The following is a 16,048-nucleotide window of genomic DNA, read 5'->3' on the forward strand; positions in this document are numbered from 1 at the left end:
TTAAACCCTGTTCTGTATCCTTTTTGAGAGCTGTTAGAGTGGGATCAGTTGAGCCTCCCTTATTCTTTGGATTAATTTAGGTTGGACTGCTAGGTGGGCCAGACATGTGGTCATTTTCAAATCTTAGAGCTATATCTGCTGCGTGACCTTTATCACCATGTACTTAGAAACCATTATGTGAGCTAACATTCTTGTATTTTTTCTACTGAGGGCGTCGACTACCATATTACCCTTACCTAGGTGATACAATATCTTACAATCGTAATTTTTGAGAAACTCAATCCAACGCCTCTGACACATATTGAGATCATTTTGGGTAAATATATGTTTTAAACTCTTATTGTCTGTATAAATTTTAAAGGTTTCCTTATATAAGTAATGGTGTCACGTCTTCAAGGCATAGAAAATGGCAGCAAAATTCAAGTTGTGAGTGAAATAATTTTTTTCATGAGTTTTTAACTGTTTGGACCCATAAGCTATGACTTTCTTGTGATGCATCAAAACACAACTTAGTCATTAGTAGGACGCATCACTGTATACTGTATATCCACCGATTCCATTTGGTAGAGCCAAGACTAGCATAATAGTTAGTCATTCCTTAAATTCTGTAAAGCTCTTTTCACATTCTTCATTCCACTCAAACTTGACGTTTTTCTCCGTAAGTCATGTCAGAGGGTGGCTATACTTGAAAACACTTCTATAAACATGCGGTAATAACCTGCCATACCCAAAAATCTTCCTTAATTGAAGTCAACTGCTTCCAATCCATCACTGCATCAATCTTATTGGAATTCACTGATACTTCATCATTTGATATTATGTGCCCCAAGAAAGAATTCTGCTCAAGTTAAATCCTACACTTACTCAATTTTTTATATAGTTTATTTTCTCTGAGAATCTGTAAGACTTGAGTCAGATACTGAGTGTGTTCCTCTCTACTATTCGAATAGACTAGGATATCATCAATAAATACTATGACGGACTGATCCAAGAACGACTTGAAGATCCTGTTCATAAAGTCTATAAAAATCGCAGGTGCATTAGTTAATCCGTATGACATAACCAGGAACTCATAGTGCTCATACTAGGTTTTGAAGGTCGTTTTATGGATATCCTCTGCCTTGATCTTTACTTGATGGTATCCCGAATGCATATCAATCTTAAAGAAAATCTGAGCACTCTGTAATTGGTCAAAAAGATCATCAATCTTGGGGATATGGTACTTGTTCTTAATTGTGGCCCTATTTAGTTCCCTTTTAGTCAATACACAACCTTAAAGACCCATCATTTTTCTTTGCGAACGTGACTCTAGCACCCCAAGGGGATATGTTATATCAGATGAACCTATTATCTTGCAACTTTTTGATCTATTTCCTCAGTTTTTTCATCTCGACACCACTCATTCGATATGGAGTAATCGAGATGGGCTAGGTGCTAGGTTGAAGGTCTATGGCAAACTCGACTTCTTGATTTACTGGCAGTCCTGGTAGTTCATCAAAAAATACGTTCGAGAAATCTCAGACAACAGGAATATCTTGAATGTAAATCTCTTTCTTATGTTTGCTTAACGTGAAAAAGAATAGTTGAGTTAAAGGCATTTGATAAACAATATAGTTACCACATGTGAATAACATCTAAAATTTTTATTAATTTGTAAAAAAAAATCTTTATTAGAAATGTTGAATACAAACTTTTTATGAAAACAATATACAGTGGCGTGATACACCATTAACCAGTTCAGTTTAAGAATTACATCAAAATCTCTCATTTCAAATACTATCAGATCTACACTGTAATACCTAGGCTTGAAAATCGACCCAGGATAAATTTTTCATTTATAAAAACATATAAATAATTAATTAATTTTATTTTAATTTAAATATTATTAAATTTTTGAGAAAAAAATGAATTATGGACGAAATTGAAAATAATTTTGGAGAAAATGAATGAAATTTTGAATAAGGGGGGTGTTTTTAAAAGAAAACTTAAAGACGTGGGATAAAATCGCAAAAAGAGGATATTCAGCCACATGGGACGACCCAATCAGCAGCTACAGCAAATCAGAGCACGTCGCATAGCAAACCACGCTGACATCAGTGCCATGCGGGAGGCCACGCGGGCAATCAGCGTGCCTGGCGATTCGAAGGTCCAGATCAAGTCCTACGCCCACGGATAACCCAGATACGTTTCTCCTTCAGGCATGATCGAACTGTCATATTAAACTCAATCATGCCACCTAGATTCATTTCTCAAATAAGATGGATCCAACGGACGGGAGATGACCATTTATTCCCGAACGGATGATCCATATCGACACAGGGAAGGTAATCATCACGTTCTAGGGAACCCTAACCCTAGCCACACCAACCCTTGCAGTAGAAGGAAGCTGACCACCATCGACACTTCACTGTAGCCACCAATCACAGCCGAAAAAGGTAAAAATTTTCTATTCTCGTTCAAAATTCACTTATGAGCCTTCCTATTGCCATATTGGAGCAAAAAGGATGGTGGGTGAGGTGGAAATCACGTGCAAAGCCCGACCGAGCCACCGCGGCTAAAACCCAAAACACTCTTTAATCACCCCCTTCCCATTTTTTGTCTCATGCAATTCTTTGACTGCCATGTTCACCGTTTCTTTCTAGTACAGGTTAGCCAAAGAAGAACCCCAGCCATGAAGGAGGACTAGCAAAGCTGCTGCTCCCAGAGACTCCCTCGCTGGTAGGTTTCAGTTTTTTTATTTTTTCAGCCAATCGAGGCTTCCTAACATATTTTTTCGCAGGGATACGTGTAAAACCAATTAAAATCAGCCAAAATTGGCTAGACCGAGGTGAACCACCACCATAAAAAGTGGAGCCAGCATCAGAGCACGACGGCGGCGCCGTGCCAAAACCCTATAATTTGCCGAAAAAGGTTTTTAAACATCGATTTTGGCCTTTTGGGATATTTTTGGGTACGTGACATGTATTTTGATTTTTGCATTTCAGAAAATCCAGAGACTGTTAGAAAGTATAGTAGGCAACACAACAGTTTGAAATACTGATCTCGGTAAGAATCTCTCACCCTATTCCTTGTTATGGTAAATTAAGGCTTAATCGATAATCGTATATTTTGTGAAAAGTAAAAAAATTCTAACAATAATTACAGGTCACTAGTGTAGCCGAAACTGATCAATGTACAATTGTCCTACTTTGTCTGTGTTGCCTATTTATTTTTTTTATATTACTTAAATTGTTTATTATTCGACCGTGTGCTTTAAATTATTACTTTTAATTACTTTCTTATTCATTGATTGTCTAATAGTTATTTTTATCTATTGACTGATTTGAGGTAAAGACCCTGAGTACGTTTCTTAATTGTTAAGGTATGAAATTGTATTGTTTTCTTAAATGTCATTAGATTAATATGTGAATATGAAATGAAATATTGGTATTCGATTGGTGGTTATTTGATGATGAAAGGCATATTGGTTACCCTAAAAAAGGGTGGACGGACCCGGTACATAGAAAAAATCATATTGTAGATATTATCTCAGTCGGACGGGGCTGAGAAGTCCCATACCAGAAGGGTTGGGAGATACGATTCACCCTCATACCAGACATGATATCGAGACGATGGGGTGTTTGGCGCCCATTACTGGACGGGATATGGAGACGGTTGGGTAAATTGATAAATCTATATATTGGATTCATGAATAGGGGAATATCCCTATTAATCCCTAGGAGTTCCAGTAAGCAGGTTAAAAAAAGGAGAATGATCAATCTTGTTCACTTGTATATGGAGTTATAAATGTTATATGGGTGTTTGTCATATAGGTTGATTTTGAAAAATTCGTAATGGTAAGTATAGAAATAATGTTTTGATGATAAACAAATTAATTTAAATTAAGGACTCTATTAGTTGTTTTGTAATTTTTTACCAATCTTTATTTTCCGTATCAGTAATTAGTATGATATTTTTACTGGGCTAGTGTAGCTTAATCCTCTATTAACTATTTCATATCAAGAGAACCAAGATCCAGATCCCGATCAGTAAGAAAGTTGTGAGTAATTTACCTTCCGGACTCCTTCAAAAGCTAGTGGAGGCTGACCCCCTATAACATTTATTTATTTTAAATCATTTATTTACTTGTTTTTATGAGCCACTATAGAAGGGATATTTTTGTACCCTTATTAGTTATTCTAATTTAATGTGTAAGGAATGTAAACTCTAACTTTATTATTTGCTTCCGTATTAAAAATATAAATTCATTTTCTTTAAGTTCTAGACCTTTACATATGCTCAATTTCCTACCTGTTATTTTTATGATATAAGATTTGTATATAACATTCTCCAGTAGTGTCTCGTTCCCAAGTGTAGACACAAACAGTACAAAATCAAGACTTTCAAGTAACACATTTAAATTTTAAGTAAAAATATATGAAATAAAAGAATATGAAGCACTAGTATCAATTAAAACATGTACAAGGTGGTTGCAAATAGTGTACATACCCTGTATTATGTCAGGGTTGGTTTCAGCATCTTGCTGGGTGAGTGTATAGACTCTGCCCTAGACTGCGAGTCTGGTCTGATTCTGATCTCGTAGACATTCTCTTGCGTAGTGTTGGGAACTCCCGCATATGCGGCAAGTATTGTTGATGTGATAGCAAAGTCGGTCTCCATGATCCTTGTTACAGTGCTAATAAATCTTGTTGCGTCCTGTTACCAGGGCCTGGGGAAGAATTTGAGTTGTGGGGCTTGGTCTCTAGTTTTACTGGTTCAATGCAGTAGGTGCTAGCCTACGGTGTGCAACTAAGGGCCTCAAGTTGCCCACTACTGGGAGAAAATGTAGAGGTTCCTTTCTATCAATTGTGTCTTGGCCAAAATTGCTGAGTACGTACTTAGTTTGAACATATACAATTATTGTTTGATTTCAGGATGGAGACCCCACTCAAACTTTCTTATCTTTCTGCTTTTGTCCGTCATGCTCGCAAGAGAGTATCAGCCTAACTCCAGGAATTTCCGATCATACTTTAATACTGACAAATCTCCCTGTACTAGGTGTGCAAACTCCATCTCCTTCAGATGCCAAAGGTGTTCTGAAAAGTACTCAGCATTGAAGGTTATTAGAAACTGTTCCCAGGTGACTAGAATGGGTAAAGTTGTCTGCTTCGATTGCCACCAACACCCTACCTCACCTACGAGAATGTAAGAGGCAAGAATAACCTTCTGTTAGGGAACTACACCAAGGGCTGCGAATGCATTCTCTGTCTCTACTAACCAATACTCAACTTCTTCAAAAGTGGATACCCTTGCAAAAATAAATGGATTAAGTCTTTTGTACATCTCGATGTAGTCTAGATCCATCACGGGTGGAGCTAGGTCCTATTGAAAGGGGACTGAATTTTGTTAGGGAGGGATTGGGTGGCCTTGTGGCAGCACCTGATTGTATGGTGGGGGCATGATATTATATTGTGGCGATGCTGGATGATATGGTGGATGAGCAAAGTTCTACCGTGGTGGCACTGAATCCTCTCGGTGTAAGTGGCTCATATTGTGGCAGTGGTGGAAGGGGATCAAGCAACTCCCTCCTATCTTCCCTTGCCTGCTGGGCAAATATGAGCCTCTCTAGCATCTCGAAAAGTCGATCGACATACTACTAAAGTGATCTCTCCCGGGCTGCTCTATTCAGCAAGGGTCTTCCTCTCCTCATGTTCTTGTACCTATATTTCACAACAAAGATTTGAGATTCGGGTTGTATTAAATTATTCTAACCTTATATATAAAGAATGATTCCGAGAAATACAGCTCTAATACCAACTGTAAAGGCCTATAAATAGCTAAATAAATAATATTGAAATTTATTAGTTTTACAGAAGTAATTTAGAATTTGGGATTACTTTCCTTACACAATTTAATTGAAATACACAATAAGACTACGAAAATGGTCCTTAAAAAAACATAAAAGAAAGAAATGCGTAATCTGAAAAACCTATGCAATCAACTTCCACTGCACAACTGGAAAAAAAATGGGAGGCAACCTTTTCGCTAATTTTTTTACTGTTCAGGATCCAGATCTTAGTTGTCCTAATTTGAAATGATTAATAATAAAGGGATGAGCTATAGTAGCTTAGTAAGAATATTAATATTTTACTATCGATACAGAAAATCAAAAGTTTGTAGAAATCAGAAAACAACCAATTGAGCTTATTCTTTCTTAAGTAAATTTATTTAACTGAAAACATTTTTTTTCACTCAACTTTAAGTTTCTAGATGTTATTTATGAAGGAAAGAACTAAAATAGTAATTCACATTAAACATTTTAAAAAACCAATAATAATCAACATTTACCTTTTTACTTACTTACCGGTGCCACTAGGAGTCCATATGAGTTCCCACTACACGTGGACCAATTATCTATTCTATTAATCAACCAGCCGTTCTCATACCCCATCTGGTAATGAGCGTCAAACATACTACCACTTCAATATCTCGTCTAGTAATGAGCGTAATAGACAATTCCCAACTCCTTTCAGTATGAGATTCCTCAACCCTGTCTGACTAAGGGAAATGTCTACAATAAGGTTTACTCTATGTATCAAGTTCATCCACACTTTTCCATGACACCCGGTAAGTCCCTTTAATTTTAAACAATATTGCATACACATACAAGTTTTCATTACCATCTAGCCACCAAATACGTGCAACACTTGCATTTAATAATTACAAGTTGGTTTCGGCTGATTTTGGGTGAAAATCTACGTAATTTGGGTTAGGTGGCCTCTGTTGGTAAAAAAAAGAGGAAAATCAAAACTTACCAACGGTTTTAGTTTTTTGGTGCGGCAGCTCTGTCGCTTCTTCCTCATGATCGTGGCCTTTTTTCGATTGCCCTGAACTGAAAACATGTCTGATAGCCTAGGGTCAAAAAATAGAGGGGAACACGAAAAGGATTCGAACTCACCAGAGGGGTTTTTTAATTTCGAGTACGGCAACAATACCGATCTTCACTCACCATTTTTGGCTTTCTCTCAAGTTTTTCAGCATTGATAAGGGCTTTGGGTAGTTTATAATGGAAAAACAGAACGAACGAGAGAAAAATTTCACTTATCAACGTCAATTTAGGTCTCTGGTGCGGCGACAACGGTGGTCGGCTTCTCTTCCGGCCACCCTTTTTCTTCTTCTTCAGCGAACTAGTTGCGGCTAGGGTTACTATTTCGGTGGAAGAGAAGTTTAAATACTCCTCTTCTCTCGATCCGAACTGTCTATTTGGGTTCGCGCGGGCCGATCTCCACCGTTGGATCTAGCTTATTTGGAAAGCAAATCAAGGCTGTCTAATTGAAGGTACGTGGACTGTTCGATTGCACCTGATGGAGAAATAGATCTAAGTCGTTCGTGCGTGCGAGAGTAGATCCGGGCCATCGGATCGATTAGTACGCAGATTTTTCATATGGCTCCTGCGTAAAACGCGTATCCAAGTGTCTGCCACGCGGTGCACGGCGACTAGCCATGTTGCTGACGTGGTCGTCCTATGTGGCAATCTTTTTCATTTTTGTACTTTGGCTTCAGTTTTCAAATTTTCATTATTAAATAGGTCATTCTTTATTTTCAATTTGACACTTCCCTTTTAAAATTATTTTCAAATACATTCAAAATACAATTTTCTTCAAAAATTCTTTAAAAAATTAAAATTAAAAATTTTTAAAATTATTATTAATATAAATTTTGTCATCCCAAGCATAAATCTCGGGCTCGGAGTGTTACATCTATAGTCAATCGACACCATTTTTTTCTATATGTCGCTAACCCAATCATTAAATTCCTAATCAGTGTCTTCAACATGGGCTTGTTGTAGTAACTGGATGTAAGGAAAAAAAATTATGGCATGTATGTATATATGGGTATATAGAGATGGTTAGAGTGAAACAGTGTCGTTTGGAGAACAAGAGGGGGAAACGGCGTCGTTTGGAAAAGAGGAGGAGGAGGAGACGACATCGTTTAAAGAAAACGGTGTCGTTTGGTGATGAGGAGGAGGAAACGACATTGTTTGGAGGAAACAGTGTCGTTTGGTGATGAGGAGGAGGAAACGACGTCGTTTGGAGAAGAGGGAGTGAACAGTTGGGATGAGAAGAGATGGACGGACAGGATGGAAAATATGTGGGGTATAAATAAGAGATGGGAATGAAAAAAAAGGAAGAAAAGAAAGAAAAAAAAAAGAAAAGAAAGGAAAAAGGAAAAGAAAAATGAGAGGAAAAGAAAGAAAAGAGAGAAGAGATATCGGGGGGAAGAGAAGGTTCAAGAGAGAGAGAGAAGAGCCAGAGCAGAGAGAAGCGAGAAGAGAGAGAGGAAGAGACAAAGGACAGTGACGGAGCGAGCCACGGGAAGAAGGAAGATGGAGATGGGAGGTACGGTAAACTTTAAGTTTCATGCGTAGGTTGATGTAGATTTGAAATTTTGGTCGTAGGTGGAGGATTTTGTGTGAATATGAGTGGAGGTGTGTGGAGGAGGCTGCGGAAGGAGAGAGAAGAAAGAATGTGGCGTGTGAGTGAGGTTTGTGAGGGAGAGGAGATGTTGAGTATGAACGGGAGCATATGGAGGAGGCTAGGCCGCGGGAGGAGAGAAAAGAAGGAGTGCAGTGTGTGAGTGAGGTTCATGAGAGGGAGGAGATCTTATGTGAGCGTGAATGGAGGCTTATGGAGAGGGCCGCGGGAGGAGAGAAAAGAAGGTGCGCGGTGTGTGAGTGAGGTTCGTGAGAGGGAGGAGATTTTGTGTGAGCATGAATGGAGGTTTATGGAGGGGACTGCGGGAGGAGAGAGAGGAAAGAACGTGGTGTGTGAGTGAGGTCCGTGTTGGAGAGAGGATTCTGTGTAAGTATGAGTGAAAGTATGAGGATGAGTTCGTGGGAGGAGAGAGAGGAAGGAATGCGGCGTGTGAGTGAGGTCTGTGAGAGAGAGGTGATTTGGGAATTTAAGAGTGGAGTATCTAGAGTAGGCCGTGGAAGGAGAGAGAAGAAGGGATTTGGTGAATGAGGTGGATTTGTGTAAGAGAGGAAGTGGTGTGTGGTTGTGAGTGGAGGTAGGCAGGGAAAGGTGGAGTGTGTGGATATGGAAAATTTGGGAGGAGGAAAGAGAGGCCATAGAGCGTGGGTGTGAAGTGTCAAGATAGAGGTGTGTGGGTGTAGCTGTGTAGGGCGAGGGGATGAGTGGTGTAGTTATGTGGTGTGAGGGTGTGGGTTGTATATCGGTTTGTATAGCTGCTATAAATTTGGTAGTTGGGAAGGGAACGTTACTGGTGTGGGTGTGTTAAGTGTTAGTGTGTGTCTTATGGGGAGACGCGTGTAGTTTCAGTATACAGGTTAAAGGTATAGGAGAATTTCAAGATAAGGTGGTGGAGTAAGAACAGGATGATATTGTTTTTGAGTTGGTAGCATTGGGGAACGTCGATGTTGGTTGTCACTACCTAGAAGAAGTAAGTTGATCGTTGACAGTGGTGATGGTCATGAGACTCCAACGGAAAGGAGTTTGGTCGCCAATATTGGTGAATGGAAAGAATGGTATCTGTGTGTGTGTGTGTGGCCTATTAGGGGTCGAGAGGTAGGCGGTTTAATGATGGTCGCCGATATTGGTGACGAGTGAGAATATTTGTACAGTTGGGAGACGTCGAGAGACGATCACAATTAACATGCATAATATTAAATTACCAAGGATAGGTATTATTTTAAGTAGGTAGAGTACATATAGAAACATTGAGTTCCCTATTGTTGTATATGATACTTGTAACTTAATTTTTACTGTACTGAGTTATATATACTCACTCTTTATTATTTATAAATAAAGTAGGGATTGAGTCGAGATCGGAGTTGCTTATTTCCGAGCCTAGCGAATAGAGGAACAGGGCAATAATATTTTCGTTATTTGGCATGATTGAGTGTGTAATAATTAGTAGTAGTGTAGATAGTGTATCTACTGGGAGTCTGTGAGATTATACTTCATTGTGATATTACATGTAGGGTTGCAGGTTTAGTTTGACTTTGAATAATAGATTGCGGTAAGACTTCTATGTTTGTGGTGGATTTGGAATGACATTTTCGTATTTAGTCGTGGAATTATTTTAAACTGCGTCATTAAAAAAAAAAAACGGGACGTTACACTTGTAGCCAATAATGATTCACCCATCATCTATTATATATTGATAGAGGGAGACATTGTTAATAATGAGGAAGAACATTGTTGAGTTTGGTGCGGTGCAACGCGTGTAGGCTTAGATCATCAACTTTTTTAAAAAAAAAAAAGAAATTTATTGACCAATTTGAACCAATTCACATTAAATTTTCTTAATGTTTACTAACAATAGGTTAAAAAAAATGGATTAAATTGAAAGTTTTTTAAAAGCATATAAATTAATTTGATCAAAAAAATTTTAAAAAAAATATTTTGAATAAAAATAAAACTAATAATATAAAGAACAAATCATTGTTTTTGCTAAAAAGTTTACACAAATTAGGAGAATATGCACTCCCCATTATTTATTTTATTTGGTTGAACCTTACGGTGAATAAACAAATAAACACCACTTGATTTATTTATTTATTCTTTTTTCAGGAAACCAAAAACCTCTTGGTTCCAGTTAACAACATTGAAATCTGAATATATATATATATATATATTATTATATGTAGAATATTATTAATTTAGGAAGGTGGCTCAAGTGGCCACGAGCAGTGCTCTTCCCCGGACAAGTTAATACAATATTTTTCACACTAATTATTATTTGAAGCTAAGAGTAAAATATATATATATATAATTAGTTTATTTTTTTCTTTTTTAATTTTCTAAAAAAATTATTGCTTAAACCAAAATGAATTTTATCCGCAAAGAATGAAGTATAATAAAAATTCTATCTCTTAATAATGACGATGTTAACTTATAAATAAATAAATAAATAAACTTGGGTAGTGGGTTAATTACAAACTTCCATAATTGTAATAGAAATAATGCAATTTATATAGATATAATATAGGTTATAAGCACTTCCAACAAATAGTTAAAATTCAATGGACTTGTTCAAACTACATATCAAGAGGAACCAAAAACCTTCCATAAAAGTCCAATAAGAACACTTTCTCTAATAGATAAAATTACAACCACAAAAAAAAAAAAAAAAAAAAAAAAGACTTTTAAGTAAAAATACACAAAACTTCAACCAAATACAACAAAATCAAGAGCTAAATGGGAAAAGTATAATTCCCATATATTATATCGTCTTAAAAAAAAAAAAAAGACAGAGAACCATTATTAAATTTAATTCGAATTTAAATATTGAATGAAATAAAAATATAATAGAAATAGTATAAATATTTTAATTTAAGATTAAAATTAAATTAAAATTTATTATTGTAAAATTGAATATATGTTAACTTTTTTTTTTAATAACTAAATGTATGAATTAAATAAAAATAAAAATATTTAAATTCAACATAGTCTTAGAGTGCATGAAGATTTGAAATTGACATCTCATCACGGAGTTGAATAAAATCTTACCGGATTATTTAAGTGGATTTTAAATGATTGCTTTCTTGATTAAATTCATCCTTGTGGAGCTAGCATAATCTCAGTGGCATTTTTGTAATTTACATCAACTCCAGGTGCTATCTTTTATAACCGTAACCTCTACACACACACATATATATATATATATATCCCAATTCACCACCTTTCACACCCTGCCTGATCCTCGTGTCGTGGACTCTCATTTTCCAAGTCGCCCGTTGTAAGTCCTTTTCCCATCTTATTTTCCCGGGCGGAAAACTGTTTGAAATGTCTAACATACCCCTAACGTGTCAGATAATTCCCATCCATCTCTTCCTTTTTCTCATCATCGTCTTACCCTCTGAGGTAATTTCACAGACCGTTAACACAGAGGAGAGATCCATCTTACTCGACCTGAGACAGAAACTGGGCAATCCACCGTCCATTGACTCCTGGAACTCTTCATCGTCGCCGTGCATCTGGCCGGAGATTGAATGCACGGAAAACTATGTTACCGGACTTTTCCTCAGGAACATGGACATCACTGTTGAGATTCCGTCGACAATATGTGACCTGAAGAATCTGACCAAGCTCGACCTCTCCTGGAACTTCATCCCCGGAGAGTTTCCTCGGGTCTTGTTTAATTGCTCCAAGTTACAAGAGCTGGACCTTTCTCAGAACTACTTTGTAGGTCCTATTCCTGTCGATATTCACCGTTTGTCCGGTCTTCGGTTAATAAACCTCGGTGCTAACAACTTCTCCGGCGATATTCCGCCGGAGATATCACGGTTAACAGAGTTGCAAGTCTTGCATTTGTACCAGAATGAGTTTAACGGAACGTTTCCTAAGGAGATTGGGAACCTGGCCAACCTTGAAGTGCTGGGTATGGCTTATAACGACAGGTTCGTTCCTGGCCAGATACCGGATGAGTTTGGTAAGTTGAAGAAATTGAGGTTTCTGTGGATGACGGAAGCGAATTTGATCGGCGAAATTCCGGAAAGTATTGCTGATCTTACGAATCTTGAGCACGTGGATTTGTCGAGGAACAACTTGGTGGGTGCATTTCCTGGTGGGTTCTTTGCTTTGAAGAATTTGTCCAATTTTTATATGTTTCACAATAGATTATCTGGAGAAATACCTAGATCGATCCAAGCCATAAATTTAGTTGGAATAGATATTTCCATGAATAATTTGTCGGGTTCGATTCCGGATGATTTTGGGAAGTTACAGAAGCTGCAGTTATTGAATCTGTTCGACAATCAGTTTAGTGGTGAAGTTCCATCAAGTATTGGACTGATCCCTACGCTGAAGCAATTTAGTGTTTTTAGCAATAAGTTGAGTGGAATCCTTCCACCCGAAATGGGTCTCCATTCCCATCTCGAAGCTTTCGAGGTGTCGGAGAATCAGTTCAGTGGGAAATTACCTGAAAATTTATGTGCAGCAGGGGTGTTACAAGGAGTTGTTGCGTTTTCCAACAATCTCATTGGAGAGCTGCCTAAATCGCTTGGAGACTGCCATACTCTGCGCACACTTCAGCTTCATCACAACAAGTTTTCTGGGGAGTTTCCTTCGGCTGTGTGGAGAATCTTTAATCTATCAAGTTTGATGATAAGTAACAACTCGTTTACTGGCAAGCTACCTATGCATCTGGCGTGGAATTTATCCAGAGTTGAGATCGGTGACAACAGATTTTCTGGGGAGATACCGAGTGGAATTGGGTCTTGGTCCAGGTTGACAGTTTTCAAAGCAAGCAATAATCTGCTCCGGGGAGAAATTCCCAAGGGATTGACTTATCTCAATCAACTTACTACTCTCTTGCTTGATGATAATCAACTTTCTGGTGAACTACCATCTGAAATTGTCTCATGGAGATCATTAAATACTTTGGATCTTGCCAGAAACAAACTTTCTGGGGAAATTCCGGCCGCCTTTGGGTCTTTGCCTAACCTACTTAATTTAGATTTATCTGAGAATCAATTCTCAGGTAAAATCCCACCCGAATTCGGCAACCTGAGACTCACTTTCCTTAACTTGTCCTCCAATAAACTTTCTGGGAAAATCCCAGAGGAGTTTGATAACCTGGCATATGAAAACAGTTTCTTTAACAACGCTAAGCTATGTGTGGATACTCCAGTTTTGAACCTGCCAGATTGCTATTCTAAAACCCGGGCTTCAAGCGGATTGTCCTCTAAATACCTTGCCATCATTCTGGTAGTTGCAGTAATTGTCTTTCTGGCAACAGTTGTATCAACGTTGCTCGTGGTTAGAGACTACATGAGGAAAAAGCATCAACGTGAAGTTGCAACTTGGAAGCTGACCTTGTTCCAGAGATTAGATTTTACAGAAGCAAACATATTGTCAAGTTTAACAGAGAGCAATATGATTGGAAGTGGTGGATCAGGGAAGGTGTACAAGATCAGTACTAATAATGCCGGTGAATATGTTGCTGTGAAGAGGATATGGAATAACAGGAAACTGGATGAAAAGTTAGAGAAGGAGTTTATAGCAGAGGTAGAAATTCTGGGAAGAATCAGGCATGGGAATATAGTGAAATTGTTGTGTTGCATTTCGAGTGAGGATTCTAAGCTTCTGGTGTACGAATACATGGAGAATCGGAGCCTGGATAGATGGCTCCATGGAATGAAGAGATCAAGAATATCATCCGGGTTAAGTTCAGTTCATCATGCAGTTTTAGATTGGCCAAGGAGGTTGCAGATTGCAATAGGTGCTGCACAAGGGCTATGTTACATGCACCACGAATGCTCCCCTTCGATCATCCACCGAGATGTGAAGTCCAGCAACATCTTGTTGGACTATGAATTCAAGGCAAGAATAGCAGATTTTGGATTGGCCAAGATGTTAGATAGAGGAGGAGAGCCGCACACAATGTCTGCAGTGGCTGGCTCATTTGGTTACATTGCTCCAGGTAAACACTAATTATCTCAGATTCAATTTCAAAAATACATGTTATTAACTTAGACATTATATGCAATTGCAGAGTATGCTTATACGAGAAAAGTGAACGAAAAGATCGATGTGTATAGCTTTGGTGTGGTGCTGCTAGAGTTGGTGACAGGGAAAGAAGCAAATTTTGGAGATGAATACACAAATCTTGCAGAATGGGCATGGAGACAGTACCAAGAGGACAAGTATATTGTGGATGTTCTTGACCAGGAAATAAAAGAAGAAGATTACTTGGAGCAAATGACAACTGTGTTTAAGCTAGGAATGATTTGCACTGGGACATTACCCTCTTCAAGACCTTCCATGAAGGAAGTTCTGCAGATTCTTCGCAGGTGTAGCCCTCAGCAAGGATATCAACCCAAGAATAAGGATTCCCAGGCTCATGTTGATACTTTACCTCTCATCATTCCTACCATGTAATAAGCACCTGAGGAGAAAGTTAGCCATAGAAAGTCCTAGGATTAAGTAAAGGATGAGGTTTTGATCAAGATTTAAGAGAGAAAAAGAACGATGATCTCCATTGAGTGAATCCCTAGAAAAAATTACGCAATGTAACATTACCCAATCATCCCCTATCCAAATTCCCTAGCTTGTTGGGCTAACTGTTTTCTTTTTCCTTTATTTTTTTTTGGGTCTTAAAAGTTATATATCTCTGTATCCATTATGTACATATGTATTTTAAAGAAACCAACTTTATCTAACCAAAAAATAGTTGGCAATCCAATTATTTTTTCTTCTTATTTGAAAATTTCAGTGTTGAAAATTAATTTTCAGTTAATATATTGTAAATGGTTTTGTGAAATTATGAAGCAAACAAAAGAATCATTTCTTTTTTGTAAATTCATATTCAAACAAAGTTTGAACTGTTAAAAGATTTTTTGTTTCCAATTCTGATTATAACACTTATTGAAAATTATATTATTATCACCTTTTCAAGTTTAAGCTAAATGCATAAACTAAAAACTTTGTTGGGTATATAAAAATATTTTTACAATTTTATTTCTTAACTTCCTAGTAAAAAAATTCGGACGAAACTATAAATTTTTTAATTAAAATTTCTAATAAATATAATAATTATGTTAACCAAAATTCCTATTAGAGTCAACACTACCTAATTAGAAGTTTTACAAACTATTCAACTAAATTCTTAATGAAAAGATTATACTAACAACTCAACTGAGAATTCTATTGCAATTAAAATTGTTTGATTAAAAATTGTAATAAATGTCACAATTGCATTAACCAAAAATTCTATTGAAATTAAAATTAGATTAAAATTAAAGTTTCCTAATTAAAAAATATTTTAGTAACCATCTAGCAATTCTATAAAGTCACATAACCAAAAAATGCTAAAGGAATTAAAACTTTTATTAAAAACTATATCAATGTCTAATTACAAATTTAGTCATAATTAAATCTAAATGGCAATGTTAGAAAAAAAAATGTTACAATTATATTAGCTGAAACTAAAGTTGTACAATTAAAATTTCTTTTTAACTATTTAATTAAAAATTCCATGAAAATAAACTATTTAATAAAAAATATCTTGTTTTAATAACTAGAGAAAGAATATAAAGAAAATG

At 36.9% G+C, this 16,048-nt stretch overlaps 1 protein-coding gene across 1 annotated transcript; it reads left to right on the forward strand.

Annotated features, from left to right (window-relative positions):
* Positions 1–11,690: 11,690 nt before the first annotated feature.
* On the forward strand, positions 11,691–15,213 carry LOC110821972 (kinase family with leucine-rich repeat domain-containing protein). The gene is made up of 2 exons (XM_022051956.2): positions 11,691–14,427; positions 14,500–15,213. Exons 1-2 carry the CDS (start codon positions 11,790–11,792, stop codon positions 14,883–14,885), a joined length of 3,024 nt encoding a protein of 1,007 aa, XP_021907648.2. The 5' UTR covers positions 11,691–11,789; the 3' UTR covers positions 14,886–15,213.
* Positions 15,214–16,048: the final 835 nt, after the last annotated feature.

The sequence above is a fragment of the Carica papaya genome, chromosome 7 (assembly GCF_054855325.1).
Source record: "Carica papaya isolate Zhongbai chromosome 7, ASM5485532v1, whole genome shotgun sequence".
In the NCBI taxonomy this organism is placed as follows: Eukaryota; Viridiplantae; Streptophyta; class Magnoliopsida; order Brassicales; family Caricaceae; genus Carica; species Carica papaya.

Excerpts from the sequence above, each read along its gene's own strand:
- LOC110821972 (XM_022051956.2), top strand. The coding sequence starts at position 11,790 with ATGTCTAACATACCCCTAACGTGTCAGATAATTCCCATCCATCTCTTC. Across the intron at positions 14,428-14,499 it reads ATTTGGTTACATTGCTCCAG|AGTATGCTTATACGAGAAAA; the intron begins GTAAACACTAAT and ends ATGCAATTGCAG.